Source organism: Crocodylus siamensis, chromosome 3 (assembly GCF_052110815.1).
Source record: "Crocodylus siamensis isolate JL-2025a chromosome 3, ASM5211081v1, whole genome shotgun sequence".
In the NCBI taxonomy this organism is placed as follows: domain Eukaryota; kingdom Metazoa; phylum Chordata; order Crocodylia; family Crocodylidae; genus Crocodylus; species Crocodylus siamensis.
Genome location: NC_143397.1, coordinates 219,457,820 through 219,477,262, shown reverse-complemented (window position 1 = coordinate 219,477,262; position 19,443 = coordinate 219,457,820). Strand labels below are relative to the sequence as shown.

Here is a 19,443-nt window from a genome sequence, read left to right as displayed (position 1 = left end):
CTATCCCTTAGAATGTTAGCCTGGGCCAGTCCCTCAAGGATGGCCTCCTTAATAAACTTTTCCAAGATCTTCCCCAGGATAGAAGTCAGGCTAATGGGCCTGTAGTTAGCCGGATCCACTCTCCTCCCTTTCTTGAAGATCGGCACCACATTGGCCTTCATCCAGTCTTCGGGCACTACACCAGAGCACCAGGAGTTTTCAAAGATCCGTGCCAGGGGCTGGGCTATGACGCTCGCCAGCTCCTTGAGTACCCTAGGGTGCAGCTTGTCAGGGCCAGCTGACTTGAAGGTATGCCGCTTCTCAAGGTGTTCCTTCACGAGGTCAGCATTGATGGAAGGTAAGGGATCCCCCTCACCCAGATTTCCCTGTCCCATAGCAGGCATGGGCATCCCGTGTGACTGATGAAAGACTGACACAAAGTACCTATTAAATAGGTTGGCTTTTTCCTGGGCGTCAGTTGTCAGTTGCCCCATCTGGTTTAGCAGGGGTCCAACATTGCCCTTGCTTTTCCTCCGGCTCCCCACAGATCTGAAAAAGGACTTTTTGTTGTCCTTGATGCCTGAAGCTAGTTGGAGTTCAGTTGCAGCCTTGGCTTTCCTGGTTTGCTCCCTGCAGGACCGGACCAGCGCGGAGTAATCCTCCTTGGAGGTGAATCCCATCCTCCATCCTTTGTAGGCTTTCCTTGTTAGCCACAGTAGGTCCGCTAGGTCTCTGGAGAGCCAGGGGGGCTGCTGTGCCTTCTTGCTGCCTTTCCTCCGTGCTGGAATAGATTTAGCTTGTGCACTGAGGATCGCTTCCTTGAGAAGCAACCACTCTTCTTGAACTCCCATCTCCCTGGGGTCATGGTCCCTGAGGGCCTGACCGACAAGCCTCTTGAGCTTGTCAAAGTCAGCTTTTCTGAAGTCAAGGACTTCTGTGTTGCTGACTGACTTGCCAGCTTTACGGCGGATGGTGAAGGTGATCAGCTCGTGGTCGCTGTCACCCAACTTCCCATCAATCACTAGGTCGCCGATTAGGTCGTCCCCCGTAGCCAGTACCAGGTCAAGCAGCGCTTTGCCTCTCGTTGGCCCATAGACTTCTTGAGTCAGGTAGAGGTCATCCACGCACGAGAGAAAGCTTTGCGCCCGCTCAGATTTAGCTGAGTGATCTTCCCACAAGATGTCCGGGTAATTGAAGTCACCCATGACAACCAAGGTCCTGGAGCAAGCGGCCTCAGTCAGTTCCTGGGCGAACTCCTGGTCAAGCTCGGGACTTTGAGTTGGAGGTCTGTAGTAGACTCCCACCGTTGTGTCCCCTGTGCCGAATTCCCCACGAATTTTTACCCAGAGGGTCTCTAGCTGTCCATGCCGGTCGCCAACATCAGCTTACAGGGACATGTAGCTTTCCTTCACGTAGAGAGCTACACCCCCGCCCCTTTTGTCAACACGATCCCTCCTGTACAGGGTATAGCCCTCTATCCCCGTGGTCCAGTCATGGGTGGAGTCCCACCAGGTCTCCGTTATCCCAGTGACATCATATTTCTTTGCACTGAGCAGGAGGACGAGCTCGTCCTGCTTGTTGCCCAGGCTCCTGGCATTAGTGTACAGGCAGGCAAGTGTGCCCTTGGGGGCTCTTGCCTTGCCCACAGATTGTGCCAGGGCTGGGGCAGGGGTGAGCTCCCTTAAGTGCCCCCTTAAGTGTCTTGGTCCGCTGGCTTTGCAAGGGCCGTTCAGCAGGGCAGCAGGGGCAGTAGTCCCCCCATCCCCCAGCAGGCTTAGTTTAAAGCCTGGTGGAGCAGGTCAGCCAGCCTGGCTGAGAAAAGCCTCCTCCCCAGGGGAGGAGCATGTATGCTCGATTGTCACAAACTACCAATCATTTACTACTTGTACAGACCCAAGGCTCTACAATAATTTTAGCACCTTACTACAATAGCAGACTAAATAGCAAGAATGGTGTGGTATGGTGACAATGCTGAGTTTTCAAGTGATACCAAACATTCCTGAACTCCTTCATCCCCAGGTCCTGCAGAAAGAAGTCCCAGGCAGATCTAAAATATTCTAGAGTACATTGGAGACTGAGCCCAGGATGTGCATGCTCAGGTCCAGTGAAATCAACCATATTCAGAACCAACACAGTTAATTTTAAGCCCTGTCAACTAGAGCAGCCACAGGCATTGACTTAAGAAACTACCCTCTAACCTTGATCACGTTGTGTTCCATAGACTACTTTACTGCAGCTTCATCCTGAGTTACATGTGGAGCAGTTCTGCTACATTTGTATTGCTCTCTGCTTACACTCAACTGTTAGACCGTAACAGCTGCTGCCTGGCTAGAAAGCAAGTCTTCTTTCTCCTTTTTGAAACAGCTCCAAATGTACATGTCCAGACCTTCAGAAACATTTTTTAATTACACCACACACACCACTGTGGAACTGAGCATCTCTCTTCATTAAACACTCAGGAGAGCAAAAAGCAACGTTGGACTGTGGGGGGGACAGGCAGGCAAAGCCAACAGAAACTTTGGGAACTAGGATAGTATTTAAAAAAAAAAAAATCACTGTATAGGTAAAGTAGGACTTAACTCAAAACTTTAGAGATGAACCAAAAAAGTTGCTCAAATTACCATCTGCTCCTATTAAGATCATAGGAAAGTAGGGCTGGAAGAGATATCACAAGGTCATTCAGTCCAGCCCCTTTCTCAAGGCAGGACCATCCCCAACTAAACCACCCTAGCCAAGGGTCTGTCTAACCTGTTTTTGAAAAGTTTCCAAGCACAGGAATTCCACAACTTCTCTAGGTAGCCTGTTCCAATGCCTGACCACTCTCAGCCAAAAAGTTCCTCTATATCTCCAACCTTAAATTTCCCCTGGTGCAGCTGGAGGTCATTGTTCCTAGTCTTGTCCCCTATGGCCCATCTCCATCCTCTCTATAACCACTCTTTAGATATTTGAAGACTTATCACATACCCCCTCAATCTCATCTTCTCCAGGCTAAATAACCCTAGCTCTTTAAGTTTTTCCTCACAAGACTTGCCTCTCAGGCCCTTACTTATTTTTGTTGCCCTGTTCTGGACTCTTTCCAATCTGTCCACAGCCTTGAAATGCAGGGCCCAAAACCAGACACACAATTCCAGACAAGGCCTCACCAGTGCTGAACAGAGAGGGAGGACGATCACTTCCCTTGATTTGCAAGGTTAGACATGTCAATATGCTTCTCCCCTCTTCCCATTTCAAGGCAGACCAGAGCTAAGTCAGTTGATAAAACAGTTTTATCCCACATCTATTTGAACAATAGTCTTTCCAGTGTTCAGTGATGGATCTCAGTGACACTTGGGAGACATACTGTACTTCTTTAAAACAAAACAAAAAACTTGCAACTAAGAACTCCATGTTGGAGTACAGTAAATATAGCTAATTCAGCATTTAGAAATCTAAACAGCTCCCTGGGATACAGTCTCTACAGATACTTAATCTCAAATGTGTTTCATTTCAAACAACTCTGGATGTTATAGTCAAAAGGCTTAGCCTTATCACTGAGAAATTATCAAAGAGAACTTGCAAGGGAAATTATAAACAACCCCACTGAAGAGATGAGAACCTGCATATGGCATTTTAAATACCATAGACGACTATGAAAGGTTTATAGATCAGCAGCAGCAGCAGCAGCTTTCTTCCAAACTTTCTGCACTATTCTGCTTTAGGGAAGAGACTTTACTTTAAAAGCACCATGCAACACGGATGCTTACATGAATAATAAGCCTCCACAATAATCCTCTAACATTATCTACTGCTTCAGCAGTTCTTGAGATCCATCCACCTTCTTACAATTAGCCTTATACAAACTACTTTTTCCCCACAACTAATTTTACACAGATAAGCACCTATGACTAGGATGTATCTCCTTGCTGGACACAGCTTTACACTGGTAAGACCGCTCACTGATAAAAAGTAACCTATGTAAAGAAACTCCTAAATGCCCAAGGTTTAGTTACACAGCAGATGTTTTTTGCAAATTAACAGTACATGTATTTGATGATCAGGTGCTCTGGTCCATAATCCCCAGAAAATTCACAAGTGTTCCTCAGCAATGTCATTTTGGCCCACTGACACAGATGTGGGTGCACACACCAGAGTTAACATAAATTTTTAGAATTCATGAAGCATGAATTTCAGAATTCCCACTTATGCTACATTTACACTACAATGAACAAGTTTTTAACCTAGATTTTCCCTACAGGCTTTTTTGCTTCCTTGTGTTTTAAGCAGCAAAAATATCATAGATCTGACATATCTATAACTGCATATTTCAATGAGGGATCCACAATATGCAAAGGAAAAGGTTTCGAAGGGAATTTTTTGGGAAGTCAGTTCAAGCAACATCTGAAACCAAGGAACCCTGCATTCAAAAGCAGCAGGACTGTTTACCCAAGCAAAAAGAAGCACAACATTTTGAACAGTTCTATCCAAGGCCTGTAAGCAACATCCAATACACAAAACTAACTTTCTATTAATATGCATTTCCATCTGTGGTCTGCAAATATCAATTGGTCCAGCTGGGTTTTTAAAAAAATCAGCAATCAGGCACATCTGAACAAGAACTAATAACCAAACCACTAAGGTGTTCATTTATCTATAAGTTTACCTATGAATATCATTCATAACCATTATGGAGTCTAAACACCTACCCTGTCAACAAAGCTCAGAAGAAAGGAAGAGGCAGGTAAGCCCAGATAGGAAGACCGAGTGCAAATGACCTCAAGAAAGTGGTAAGAGCTGAGAGATTTATTATGAAGGTTCAAGCTTGGAAAGAATACTAACTAAAAGTTTTCTCCATCCAAGAATGCTACCCAAGAATCCTGCCGCTCTTGAAGAGGTACCAGAACATTTATAATTTATGCATTGGCAATTTTGTTTTCAGTAAAGTGATTAGACCATTAGATGAGTATTTTTGAACTACTGTTCAAGCAAGAAGTTAAGCACAGCTACTGGACACACAAATCTAAAGAATGGCAGCAGTCTTCATCTATGTGCAAACAACTCTGGAAAAGAATCAAGTGAAGCTATTAAATTAATCAAATACTGGGGATGGGCATATCATTTAATATTTATGCACAAAAACAGCGTTATGTATATTTAGAAAAACCACACTGTAACTCTGGATATTTTGATTTGTGGCTCTGCCACAGACTGTTTTAACTTGAGACAGTCACTTAAAATCTGTTAATCTATTTTTCTCTACATTTGGAGCGTGAGCCTGAAAACAAGTTCATGTTTTGTGAACTTTTGGGTAGATACAGAGATTATCTAAACTTTTCAAAATAAAGTCACCTTTGGAGTGAAACAACACCTTTGGAATTAACTTGCAAGAGAAAGGAAGAGAGATTTGAGAAAGTTGTTATATAAACTAAAAATAGGGATCAAGAATGGAACATCCAACTCATGCTTTACTTAAAAGCATTGCTTTTGTGACACTGTAATAGTCTATTTACTGACAAGGACAAGCTCCACAGATTCATCACTGCACTATTAGTCATTATTTCACTCTAAATGAGCCCACTGCTTCAGATCTAGACAAAAATAAATTCACTTAGTACAAATATGCCCATTTGTAAATGGTTTCTTTACATTATTTTTTTTCCTCCCAGTGCAATCATTTTTCTTCAGACTTGCTGCAGAATATACAGATTTCACGTTGCTGCCTGCAACATCTAGCATTCTTTTGGTATAATCCCTCAGGACTGTACTACTGGGGGGAAAATATTCACAAAGAATTGTTATTGTTACAGAGCAAACGTTAATGCAGTCATTAACTCAGAAGACTGCAAATCACATTTCAATATGAACAAGAGAAACGGTGTTCTCAGATCAGTCAGCTGTGCAACGTAATCTATGAATAAATTACCAGTTTTTGCAAAAATTACAGATAACAGTTTACTTCTTGTTTTGTAAGCATGAACTAAAAACAGCTAAACAAGATCTATTCACAGAACAGCCTAAAGTATCTCTCTGGTACTTGCTACAACAGGATACCACCTCATACAACTCTAGTAATGCGACTTGAACCTAGACCAAATTGCTCACTCGTTACTTGCTGCAGTTAGGACAACAGGCACAATTTAAGATACCTTTATGACTTTGATACAAGTAGTTTCTTACATGGGTCTTAGAGTAAAGCCTTCTGTTTTCAAACATACAACAATATTTCTCTGTTAACAGAGTCAGTCAAATCTAATAATGTGAGAAAAAAGTGCTTTTCTGCAACCAGACAAGCACTCTTTGTTTGGACTCTGAGCCTCAACAAAGCATATAATTCTTTGACATAGGAAAATGTTTAAACTTGAGAATGGCAAAAGTCAATTTGGCAGGATAACCTAATTAATAAATGCCATCCATATGCCACTGCAGAGGTCTTAAAGACAACTCATGATGGAAAGAGGGCATGCTTAAATCTGTTCAAACTATCAGCCCCTTCCTGAGGTCTCTAACTTGTTTAAAGGACCAAAATTTCCTGCTTTACAAATTATACACAGCACTTTGGATAGCCATCCTCATATTCCTGCGAAGAGCTGGGTCACTAATCCCTTTAAAAGTCCACTGGTGTCCATATCCCCCTTAGTTAACAGGAAGGAATTACTGCCAACCAGTATAAAGAAATGAATTCTCCTCTGAGACAATTTATCAATGGTCATGACTGGTAAGGGTACTCCCACCCCCTCTTTTCTTTTAAACTAGATTAGTCAATAGGCAAAACGATAGCTATTATTCAAAGGACTATAAAAACCCATACATGCACATGTATGAATAGGATACACAGACACCAACTTCTGTATTCAAATCATACCTTGAATTTACACCTAATACTGGGGCTGCAAGATTTTTCAGGAGAGGCCTAGATTGGTGTACTGAGTCTAATCTAGCCCCAGCACAGACTTGCTCCTGGCTCCCCATTTCTAGGAAGAAAACAGAAGTTAAACTCCATTGTCTTCATTACACCCTCCAAGGCAACCAACCCATTCTACCTCACCGATATTAGCCACCATGCACAACAGTTTCCTCGGCCTCATTTTAACTTCCTTGAGAACTATGGGATCAGACCCAGAAGCTCCAAGAAGCTTGGCTAGATCTATCCCTGAATATTAGGCTCTCATTTACTTTCAGATAGTTAACAACTACAATTTACAAAGAAATTGAAAGAACCTCCTTGTTCCTAAGGATTTCCAAGTATTAACTCCAAACCAATGCAGACGTCACAGCTATGACGTTAAAGATGGAAGCTGACCAATGACCAACAAGAAGTCAAGCAGCAAATGGATTTCAGTATTTTGGGTTTCCTAGTTCAGCATCTTTTTAAACTTAGAGAGCATGAAATGATTATGGAAATGAGCTCCTGATAACATCCAGACTAGAGGAAGACACTGAGGTTGATTTAATGTTTTGCATTTACAGTGCCAATGTTTTAGTCACCTTGCTGAAGTAGGGTGTCAATTCTTAATATTCTTTCAAGTTTATAAACACTGGAAGTTTAGTCCAGCCTCTGGCAAGAAAAAATGTTTCCAGGTGCATGGAAACACAAAAAATGTTGGTGTACAGTTTTGTTTAATATTGAGCGTGTTGAGGGACACAGACTGAAAACAGGTTGGGCTGTTCCAGGTGTTTAACAAGATTCTTTTAGCTATGCTTGGATGCATGAGTGGCATAGACTTAGTCAGAAGTTTAGGTAAAGCAAGGAGGGACAGCTGTGCCACATGAAATTAGTACACACCAGATGCTGAAAAAACAGACAAACTCAGGAAAGAAGCCCCACCACCTTCTGCCTGGGAGTTAAGTGAGGTCTTTACTGTCTGTGTATATTAAAAAGCCCATAACCCAAAGAATTTTTGCCATCTTAAATAGAGTTCTGTCTTCCAACTCAATATCAATAGCCTGAAAAACCCAAGAACATCCTCACACAACAAATCCACCCAGGATAAGATTTTAGTTTCAAGCTTCTGAGGTGTTAAATATTTCTGAAAATAACACTGAACAAAGACAGCTCCAACAGTGTCCCACAGTGGCGGAAACATACAGTGGTTAGGTCTGGGCTGAGCATCTACAAGAGAGTACTCAGACTACTGGAAATGCAAAAATACTGCAGAGATTTGCTACTAAATGAATGTGGATTTACCCACTGCATGGTAATGTTTTCTATCTTGTTTTCGGTCCAAAAACAGAAGACCAATAGTGTGCACTGTGGGGACAATACAACTAAATCAGCTTTCTAAGGATTTTATGAAGACCAAGGGTATAAGGTAAGTTAACCAACACAACACCAATACATGAAAAGCACTTTACTTGAGTTTACAACCAAAAGGACCTGATTCCATGAAGCTATGTCCATCATTTTCACTGGTTTCTAAGTGGAAGAAGTGTCAAAGAACTTCAGCATCTCTGTAGTTAAGGCTCAAATACTGATAGGACAAGAAATCAGGATGGAGAAATTCAGCTTAAACCATCTGCAGCCAAATCCTGCTGCCTTTTAAGCCAATGACAGCTTTACCATGAATACGAACAACAACAAAAATAGATTCTTAATGCTTCTAAACTTATAAAATTGAAATCTGACTTCTTACTTTACCTACTTTGCTTTCTCATGTGTTTGCCAGTTTTCTTGCTAATATACCAACATCAGCCATGCATGATAAAGCCCCTTTATGCACAATAGAGCCCCTTTCCAACAGTAACGATGGAAACAATTACAGTTTAAACATGCACACCAAATCACCCCCCCACACACACACACTCCCATTGAGGACGCAAAGCACCCCTGCTAGTTCATACTGCAATCTATTCCCCTGCATGTATTACATTGGTAACGTCAGAGCCACTACTGAACCTTAGCTGGAACTCACCTATCCTTCTGAAGAGTACAGGGTTTCCCTATTACACATGGTTTGGTAACAGCATGACATGATTTCTTTGTTCTCCACCCCTCAATAGTCTGGATTAATCCTTCAGTGGTGTAACCATGCAATATCACTACCATGGTGCTTACTGGAGCTGCACGAAGATTGCTCGTTCCAGCTCCAACAGGAAGCTGTTTTTTTCAGGACATGGAAGAAAGTTTCTAAAGCAGAAGTCCCCGATCTTCCCTAGTTTATGAGCAACAGTGATGAAGGAACATGTTATGTGCAATATTGTAATTTGGTCTCTGTGAATTTCCATTTAAAACTTTTTAATTTCCTATGGCTGCAAGCAACTTCACACCGTCTCACAGGCAACATACTGCCCGTGAGTTGTGGGTTAGGGACCGCTTCAAAAAGAATATGCCAAATATTTCTGTCAACCCAACAGCCAAGCTTTGAGTATGCATTGCTAAACCAGCTCGCATACTTTGCATCTTAAATTTACATGGCTCTCATTTCTTATTTCTGCACTACAGTAAGTCAGCTGAGCCTTAAAATGGTTAACTTGTCACATTAAGGAAACAGAATAACTTCATTTGTTCTTGTTTAACAAAAAACAAAAAACAAACACATGTTCAATTTACCTCCAGGAAAAAGAAACGAAAGGATGGAAAGATTCTTTTATATCGCCTCATCTAACTTAAAAGAAAGAGCTACCACCAGAACTAGACAGGGGAAAAAGAAATTAGACATAAAGCTACTTCACAGCCCCCCTGGGAGCTGCCAAACTTTAAAACATTCATACGTCCTCTTACGTCTTAGGTTCCCTTACTTTAAGGATTATATTCTGTAGAAATTACATTTTTATAATATTCTCCAATGTTTTTCTAAAGACAGTTAGCAAGGACAGTGCATAGTTCCAGCCAGACTGTACAACCATTTTCTCCCTTTGCTTGTACAATCTCTTCACAAGTTTCCTGTGCTGTGCTAAAACACAGGTGTGTGCTTTTCAGACACCTCAGTCTGCACTTCCAGCACCAGTACATACTAACAAACTGGCCTCATGACTTACAGTTCAAGAACACATGATTCCTAGACAGAAAACAACACTATACTAATTGCTGTGGCACCTTAATGGTTGCCACTCCATCCAAGCACTTCACAATAAAGGCACCTCTAGAAGCAATTAGAGCTGTAAAATTAAAGTTAAAATATACTGTACCTCATTAACTAAAGACTGCTGTTATAACAACCCGAATTCAGTTCCATACATAAGTATTCTCCATACTATAAACTAATACCAGTAGCTACCGTTTTAAAAATGATGTTAAGAAAAAATTAACATTTGTCACCTTTAAAAAAAGCTATTTCCATAAAAGGCTTTTATTAAAAGTTGCCTAATCCCAAAGGAAATTCTTTAGCTGAGTACTTTCAAAAAGCTATTGATTTAGTGACATCATTTAGGTTATTAGAAGAACATCTCATTTTAACTGGATTTCATTTTCATGATAACTTACATTTCATATAAAAAATAATACACTTTATTAAAACCTTAAAATACCATAAGGGCAACAGTGTATTTCCATACTTCCTTCCCTCACTCAGGGAATCATAAAGCTCTATTCAATGATTAATTACAAAAGTCTAAAACACTATTGTAGGGAGAGAAAAAATGGGACAGAAAGGTTAAGTGGCTCTTGCCGGAACAAGAGTTACCACGAGTTAAATTTTATTAAGCAGGGCAATAAATATGCTTGTGGTTTGAGCAAGCTCCAACAGCAGCTTTGTAGGGAGCATCTCAGACAAAAACATCTGTACCGCGTTATCAGAGCAGGAGTCATCCTCAAGCCTTTCCATGTTTGGAGGAGGCTCCACTTGCATGTTTCTCATAGAAGACCTCTCGTTTCCCCTGCCTGTGATTTCAGATACAAGCTTGCCTGGAATGTTTCTCAAGGATGAACAGTCAGTGGGGGCCAGGAAGCCCTTTATTATTATTATTTTTCGGTGTCTAAGTAGTAGAAGAAGCTCAAATTCCCCCAAAGTTCAGCAAAAGCATCTCAAATACAACGTTAACAGCCAAGTAAATAAAATGTTAAGAGCCACGAAGCCTGGAGGAATGAGGGCGGGACAGACTTTCTTCCCTTAGCTGCCGACTGTTCCTCGGGAGTCCTGCTGCAAGGGTTACCCTGGGGGAGGCCGAGGAAAGCTGCCGAGGGAGACGGCAGCGCCCTGAGGGAACGGCTCCTCCGCACTCCACACCGCACCGACTCGACACAAACCACAAGCCGGGCAGGCTGCAGCTCGGCTCGGGAGCTGCGGCTCCAACTTGGGAAAGCCCCGAAGTGGTCGGGCAGCTCTCGCCGCCCAGCAGCGCTTTGGGGGCGCGGGGCCGGGCGGAGGCGGCAACGGCTGGGAGACCGGACCGGCGCCCCCGCCTCCGGGCACGCAGCTGAGAAGCCCACGGCTCGGTGGAAAACAGTGCAGGGGGCAGGGACATGTCCAGGGACCCCCCCCCCCCGACGGCACGAGGGCTCTAGCTGGGACCCCCTCCCGAGCCCCGCACATCCGCGAGGCGCTGGACCAGCCCGGCCCGGGGCCCGGGCAGCCGCGTGTGCGCAAGGGGAGCCGGCGGGACCTCGGCGCGAGCATCCAAGGAGGCGCCAGAAGCGGCGGCGGCTCCGCCTGTGCCCGGGCCCGCGCCCGTCCCCGCGTCCCGCTCCTCCGCCCGGCCTCGCCCCTCGCCGCGGAGGCTCAACAGGTGGGAAGGGGCCGCCGGGGAAGCGGCGCGACTCCGAGCCGGGCTGGGGCAGGGGTTTCACCCGGGACCCGACTCACCGCCTCCCAGCACACGCAGGCCACCAAGCCGAGGGGGAGCAGGATCCACGCGCTCCGCATTATTCCCGGGCTGCAGGCGAGGCAGCGGCTGCTTCAGGCGAGGCAAAAAAAACAACAACAAAAAACACAAGCCGGCTCCAAGTGCTCCCCTGCGGCTTCGCCCCGACCAGATCCCACGGCCGAGCAGCGGGGGCTCCCGGGCGGCGCTGGCCTCGGCTCGGCTCGGCTCGGCTCCCTCCCGCCCGCGGCCGCCTCTGGCGCCGCCGCTCCTCACTTGTTGGCTGCAGGAATCCCACCAGCTCCAGGGCGGAGTTGGCTTCTCGGGGGGAGGACGGGGGTGGGGGTGTTTCTCTCTCTGCCCTCCCACCCGGCTGATGTTCCCGTCCTCTCCGCCGGGGAGCCCGAGTCCGGGCGAGGGGAGTTGCCAGCGGCCGCCCCGCCTGAGCCCGCAGCTCCCGCTGGAGCCGGCGCTGCGGCGCAGACTGGCAGCTCCCGCAGCCAGTGAAGGAGCCGCCGCCCCCGCGCAGCCCGGCAACTTTTCCTTCCACCCCCACTGCCCACATGGCAACGCGGCCGGGGAAGCCTCCGGACGGGAGAACTGGGAGCCGGAGAGAAAAACAAACCAGAGCTGGGGAAGTCTCCGGCTTTGCCTCCCTCCCTTCCTCTCACTCGACCGGATTCAGCCTCCGCCTCTCCCGGCGTGTCTGAAGCTGATCTCCTCCAAGCCTCTTACCTGGTGCCCCTACCCCGCTCTCCCTGTGCCCACGCGTGTCAGCCTCCAGCTGTTCCGCCCTGGGACTTCAAAATGATTGTTTCAGCTCCTCTTCTTTGCCTTCCATCCCTGCCTTTGCAGGTCAGCTTGGCAGCGGGGGCTTTTTCACCATGGCCTCCAGGACTGAGGACTTGTTTTAAAAGAAAAAGAAAGCAGAAATTCTCGTGTCCTCGTGTGAATGCTGGAGCTGGGGGTTATGAACAATGCACAGAACAACAACAGGAACTCGTGTAGCAGGAGTTGGTGACAAAAATGCATCCTTTGAGTGTATCCGAAGGATGCCAGACATTGGGTGTACGGAAGCGAAAACTGGGAAGGCAAAGTGTAGTCTCCTTTCTCCAAAGGGGCTTGTGTGGCTTCAATTCAGCAAGGTTACATTCTGTGACCCGTGTTATGCTAGAGGTTGGTTCAGTTCATCAGAATGGTCCCTTCTGGCTTTAAAAATCCTGAATGTATAAAGACCCACAGTGGTGGGGAGAAAAGATGTGAGATTCCCTTTGATGTACTTCCCCCAAGTCCTAGATCCCTTTTTCTCCTGCCCCATGAATGGATTGAGTGGTGTAGCCCTCTAGGGCCATGGGTTGTTTTGGCAGGAGATGGGCTACCCCCAGCCCCCAATCCAAGCACCCCAGTTTACGCAGAAATCCCACCCCATGGCCTTGTAGCTTCCCACAGGACCCACCTATGGGAAGGCTGCTCTACACAAAAGTTAGCATCATACATAATACCCCATCGCATCACATATCCTTCTGACCTCACTTTCTCACCCATGAGCCTTCAGGGGGACCTCCCTGGAATCAAAAGACAGAGAAATGTCACTGTGCTGCATTGCAAATCCAGTTCACACAGGAAAGGGGAGCCATTTTTGGCATATTCACTTCATGCATAAGCTAAACGAGAGGCAGGCAATTATTTCGGGCAGAGGGCCGCTTACCGAGTTTTGGCAGGCTGTTGAGGGCCGCATTTCCCTCTCCAGTGCAGGGAAGCAGGAACAGCCCCATGATCCCTGGCTAGAAGCCTCTGCTAGGCAGGGGTTTCTGGTTGGGGGGGGGGCTGGGCTAGGCAGACCTTACTGCTGGGTCCTGTTACCAGCTTCCTCTGGGTCCTACTGCCCCTGGCTCCTGTCATCTTTGACATGCGGCTAGCAGCAAATAAATACAAATTTTCTAATTTTTTTTTTTATGGGCCCCATGGGCCAGATAGACTGGCTTGGTGGGCCAGATCTGGCCCCCAGGCCGTATTTTGCCCACCCATGAGCTAAACTGTGGAGACTGATGTCCCCTAGCAGCAATCCTACTTGTGGCTCTATCCCCCAGCTGGATATTTAAACAACAAGTCATCATTTTTACATGGCACTTCCCAATGAAATAAATCCAATTGCTTTGGCATATTTGTTAGTTGTTCAGTGGGGAGTTATCCCTAGAAACAGATTGCTGAATATACTCCTTGATCCTGCATGTCATGTGCATGGGCAAATGCTAGACCTGTATGACTCCATATGGACAGAGGAGTCCATTCATGCAGAGGTTTGACTGGATTGCTGTTCAGCTAACCAGTAATTTTAAGGGAGTTATTTACAATGAAGAAAGCAAGACTGAGCCACAAACTGTTCTAGAAGGAACAGGATTATCTCCATCAGCCCTGAAAGCTCCAGTTTGTACAAATATCCTACTCCATGGCCTTGTCATTTCCTTAGATCCTGGAAGCTTATCACCATGGGCACAACTCTACATCTGTGCAGAGAGCCCCATGAGCATCAGTGTCCATCTGTACTGATCAACAGCTTGTTGGACTGGGAAATCAGCACTTGCCCAAGGTCAGAGCCACCTTTCAAACTCAGAACAAGTATTTGGCTGGTTCCCCCATAATGACTGTACAGTGTGCTCAAAACAATAAAATCAAATGATATCAAAATCAACAAAAAATGAGAGAGAATGACAAGAAAGGAAAGCTGAGTGAAAGAAGCCCTCTAAGGAATCTGAGTAGTGTGAAAAAAACCCATGGCTGAAGGTGTTACCCTGGTGGAAATATTTTAACTCTTAGGTATTTATTGGGAATATGTTTTCAACAAATAAAGAGCTTTTATTTATCATATTTCACAGTGTATGTGTCAATATAGTGTATAGGTAGACCCCTCACCTTTCCAATCTAAAAGGTAAAGATTTTCATCAGCGTGGTGTACAAGTCAGGGTCAGGCTTGCAGCTCACAGTGGATGGGGCTGCAAATGGCACTGTCATGGGAAGGAACAGAGGGGAAGACCCCAAAGAGCCAGGGGGGAGCCCAGGGGGGAACCCTCAGAAGAAAACAAAAGTAAAAGAAAAGAAAAACTTCTTACCTGCAGCAGGATCTGCAGCGAAGCTGGAGCTGGAGGCCGGACCTGCGCAGCTCATTAGCTGCATCTTTATCCAGTTGTGGCCAACTGATGATGTCAGCTGCAGGAACCAGCCAGTGGGGATAAAAGGAGCCACCGGCAAGGAAGGGGGCAGATGGAAACCCACAGAAGCGTCAGCAGGGAAGGTTCTCCCTGAACCCCTACGGGGGGGAGGGGAAAGAGCAGGAAGTTGCCCCTCTCAGCACAGGAGGATGCGGTAAAGCCTGCCATGGGGGAGATGCTGCTGGCAGTGGCGCAGGGAGCAAGGGACTAGAGGCACCTCTTCCTGACTGGGGACCCAGATTGGAAGGCCGAGAGGAGCAGGAAGATCTCGACGCCAGGGGTTACCGCCGAGGAGCCAGAGGGTCCAGCGTATACCGAGACACCAGACCAGGTGGAACCACTGAGGGCTCTGGAGGACTCAAGGAGGCATCTCAGGTGGGAGATGAAGGGCATAAGCAGCATGAGGGGCTGCGGAATATGGGCATAGAGCTGCCCCGATGGGTGACGTGGGGACAGGCATACGGAGAAGGACCACTGCAGGTCCAACAAACCCACAGGCTGGACAAAGAGGGAAGAGGAGTACGAAGTAGCCTGCGGACAAGCGCTGACCCATTTTAGGACCAAATAGGGGCCTTGGGTACTGGAGGCCCAGCATTGCTGGTCAGGCCAAGGGAGCAGGTGATAAGGGGGTAGTGGGCCTCTCTTAATGCCTCAGCATATTTGTTGTTGTTTGTATTTTATGTTTCCCACTAGTGGAGGTGTTGTGGTGCAGGGCGTGTGGAGCCCGAGTGTTGTGTAAACCTAAAGGTGGCTTACAGCCTCAGGGGAGGATAGGCAGCTGTGAGGTGCGGAGAGTATATTGGGGGTTAGGCCTCGCAGGCCGATAAGATAAGGTGACGGACAGAGGGGACAAGGCTGAACTCCTCAACGAGTTCTTCGCCTCAGTGTTCCTAAGCGAGAGGCATGACAAGTCTCTCACTGGGAGTGTAGGGAGGCAGCAGCAAGGCACCAGACTTCCATGCGTGGACCCTGAGGTGGTGCAGGGTCACTTGGAGGAACTGGATGCCTTTAAGTCGGCAGGCCCGGATGAGCTCCATCCGAGGGTACTGAAGGGTACTGAAGGCACTGGCTGACATCATTGCAGAGCCACTGGCGGGAATATTTGAATGCTCGTGGCGCACGGGTCAAGTCCCGGAGGACTGGAAAAGGGCCAATGTGGTTCCCATTTTCAAGAAGGGGAGGAAGGAGGACCCGGGTAACTATAGGCCAGTCAGTCTCACCTCCATCCTTGGCAAAATCTTTGAGAAAATCATCAAGGCTAACATTTGTGAGAGCCGGGCAGGACAAATTATGCTGAGGGGAAACCAGCACGGGTTCGTGGCAGGTAGATCGTGCCTGACCAATCTAGTCTCTTTTTATGACCAGGTCACAAAACGCCTCGACGCAGGAGGAGGGGTGGATGTCGTATACTTGGACTTCAGGAAGGCCTTTGATACAGTATCCCACCCCATACTGGTGAACAAGTTAAGGGGCTGTGACTTGGATTACTGCACAGTCCGGTGGGTGGAGAATTGGCTGGAGGGTCGCACCCAGAGGGTTGTGGTGGATGGGTCGGTTTCAACCTGGAAGAGTGTGGGCAGTGGGGTCCCGCAGGGCTCGGTGCTTGGACCGATACTCTTTAATGTCTTCATCAGCGACTTGGACGAGGGGGTGAAATGTACTCTGTCCAAGTTTGCAGATGACACTAAGCTATGGGGCGAAGTGGACACGCCGGAGGGCAGGGAGCAGCTGCAAGCAGACCTGGACAGGTTAGACAAGTGGGCAGAAAACAACAGAATGCAGTTCAACAAGGAGAAATGCAAAGTGCTGCATCTAGGGAGGAAAAATGTCCAGCACACCTACAGCCTAGGAAATGACCTGCTGGGTGGCACCGAAGTGGAAAGGGATCTTGGAGTCCTAGTGCACTCCAAGATGAACATGAGTCGGCAGTGTGACAAAACCATCAGAAAAGCCAATGGCACTTTATCGTGCATCAGCAGATGCATGACAAATAGGTCCAAGGAGGTGATACTTCCCCTCTATCGGGCGCTGGTCAGACCGCAGCTGGAGTACTGCGTGCAATTCTGGGCGCCGCACTTCAAGAAGGATGCGGATAACCTGGAGAGGGTCCAGAGAAGGGCCACTCGTATGGTTAAGGGCCTGCAGGCCAGGCCCTACGAGGAGAGATTAGAGAAACTGGACCTTTTCAGCCTCCGCAAGAGAAGGTTGAGAGGCGACCTGGTGGCTGCCTATAAGTTCGTCAGGGGGGCACAGAAGGGAATTGGTGAGTATTTATTCACCAAGGCGCCCCCGGGGGTTACAAGAAATAATGGCCACAAGCTAGAGGAGAGCAGATTTAGATTGGATATTAGGAGGAACTTCTTCACAGTTCGAGTGGCCAAGGTCTGGAACGGGCTCCCAAGGGAGGTGGTGCTCTCCCCTACCCTGGGGGTATTCAAGAGAAGGTTGGATGTGTATCTAGCTGGGGTAATGTAGGCCCAGCACTCTTTCCTGCTTATGCAGGGGGTCGGACTCGATGATCTATTGAGGTCCCTTCCGACCCTAGCATCTATGAATCTAAGACTGTCTCTGCAAATGCACATGGGGCCTCAACAGGAGGGGAACTGGCCTGAAGGACATCTGGAACCCAGTAAGGGCAAGGTAGAGGGAGGTGGAGCCTCGCAGAAGATCACCAGACAGACATCCCATAGTCTAGAGACCCCCAGTGGTCGGACACCCACCACTGGAACAAGAACCGAAGTCATGGCAGGCGAGATTGGGGAAAGACTACACCAGAGGGATATACCTGCTTGGCGAAACATTGCGGATGGACAGACAAACACCACCGAACATCCGGGCCCAAGTGGCACATGACCAGATGTTCGAGGCCAGACAGGCACAGGCACCAAACCTAGTGCATCCGCTGCTCACAGAGGATGGGGATGGGAAGGGGGAGGTGGACAAGGCTAGGCTCAGTGCTGCTGGTGCTACTCACAGGGAATGATGCCACCCCAGCCAAGTGTGGAGCCCAGCCCCATTCCCATCCCCATCTCCTGTGAGCGGAGCCAGGCTCAGCATTCAGCAGTATTGCTCACAGCAGACAAGGCCAGGCTTGGCACTCAGCTGGCACAGCCCTATCCCCTGCAAGCCTGTGTTACTGGTGGGGCTCGGCTCAGTGGGACTTGGCGTAACCTCATCCCCTGCAAGGGGCACCAGCAGCACCGCTTCTAGGGAATGGGGCTGCACCAGCTGAGTGCTGAGCCAAGCCAAGCACCATCCCTGATTTTTTTGATGTGACATGGTGTATAAGTTGAATTTGATTTCTAAGACACAAAAATTGGGCTTCAAAACTTGACTTGTACACTGTGAAATATGGTATATTTTTGTAACAACCCCTGCTTACCTACAGAGCTCTAAAATCCAGTCCAGACCAAAACCTGCTATGGATGTTAAGCTCTGACCTTCAAGGAAATTCCTCATACATAGGTCCCAACAGTCAGTAGGGCTCCTCATGGAACCCAGCTGTCCACAAAGTAGCTACTTTTCCAGGAGGTGTGAACACCTAACTCCTGCTTCTTACAAGAGGGCCCTAACAACATACCATGAGTCCTTTGCAAGCTTGGGGTCTAACACTTGGAAACAATGCCCCCAAACCTGCAAACACTTATTCATATTTTTTACTTCACACTTAGTTCCACTGAAGTGCTAAATACATGCTTTGACTTCTGAAGAACTGAGACTGAAGGATGCAAGCACAGCATGAATATTTTATTATAAGTTTAAAGAGGTAAAAGTGAATTGAAAAAAAGAAAGAAAATAAATAGTCCTTTCATGTCACAGGAATAACAAAAGTATATGTCCCGGGATCCACTTGCAGCTTCTCAGCATGCCTAATGGAGTCCATCCCAGAGCTTGATATTGCAGTAGGAACAGTTACATGTGTGGCCCCCCACTCCACAACAGCTGTGCTACATTATTGCAGCCAATTGTGCAAGCACCTGCTTCTCTTGTCACCCTGATTTTATAGGGAGAGAGGCCAGAGGGAGGCCCAGCACAAAGCAGAAACAAAGGTGTTTTTTCACCCAAAGCAAGTATGTAATAAGAACTACAATGGGACAGTAATCAGAGACCAAAAACTTGACAGAGCAGCCAAGAAAAAACTGCCTGGGCACACTTATGATCCATACTGTCAGTCATTAATCAGTGTATTGTCTTTATGTCAAAAGTTTGCCCACTTCTCTATCAGGCCCAGTCTATAATATCAAAATATCAGTGTCTGACAATGGTCAAACTAGATTGTTATAATATGGTTTGGATGATCAGGATGGAAAAGTTCAAACCATGTTAAAGACAAATTTTTAAAAATGTGCTTTGAATCAGGGAGACAAAAGCATGGTATTTTTACCCTGATTATGACTTCAGAGAAGCCCAAACCGGAGCCCATCTATATACCAAACTAGGAAAATGTCAAAACCTGGTCTAAGATAGACTGGACAGATGTAGTATCAGACATAAACGATTTGGGTTAGACCAGCCTATCAAACTTTTTATCAGAGCCCCTCCC

General features: G+C 46.9%; 1 protein-coding gene across 1 annotated transcript in view; it reads right to left on the bottom strand.

Moving 5' to 3' along the window:
• Positions 1-12,118, bottom strand: part of SDC2 (syndecan 2) — a 106,147-nt gene extending 94,029 nt beyond the window's left edge. The window contains exon 1 of the mRNA XM_090040393.1: positions 11,694-12,118. Within this exon, the coding sequence (XP_089896519.1) occupies positions 11,694-11,753 (60 nt within the window). The 5' untranslated portion in view covers positions 11,754-12,118. The remainder of the gene's footprint in view (positions 1-11,693) is intronic.
• Between the last annotated feature and the right edge of the window lie 7,325 nt (positions 12,119-19,443).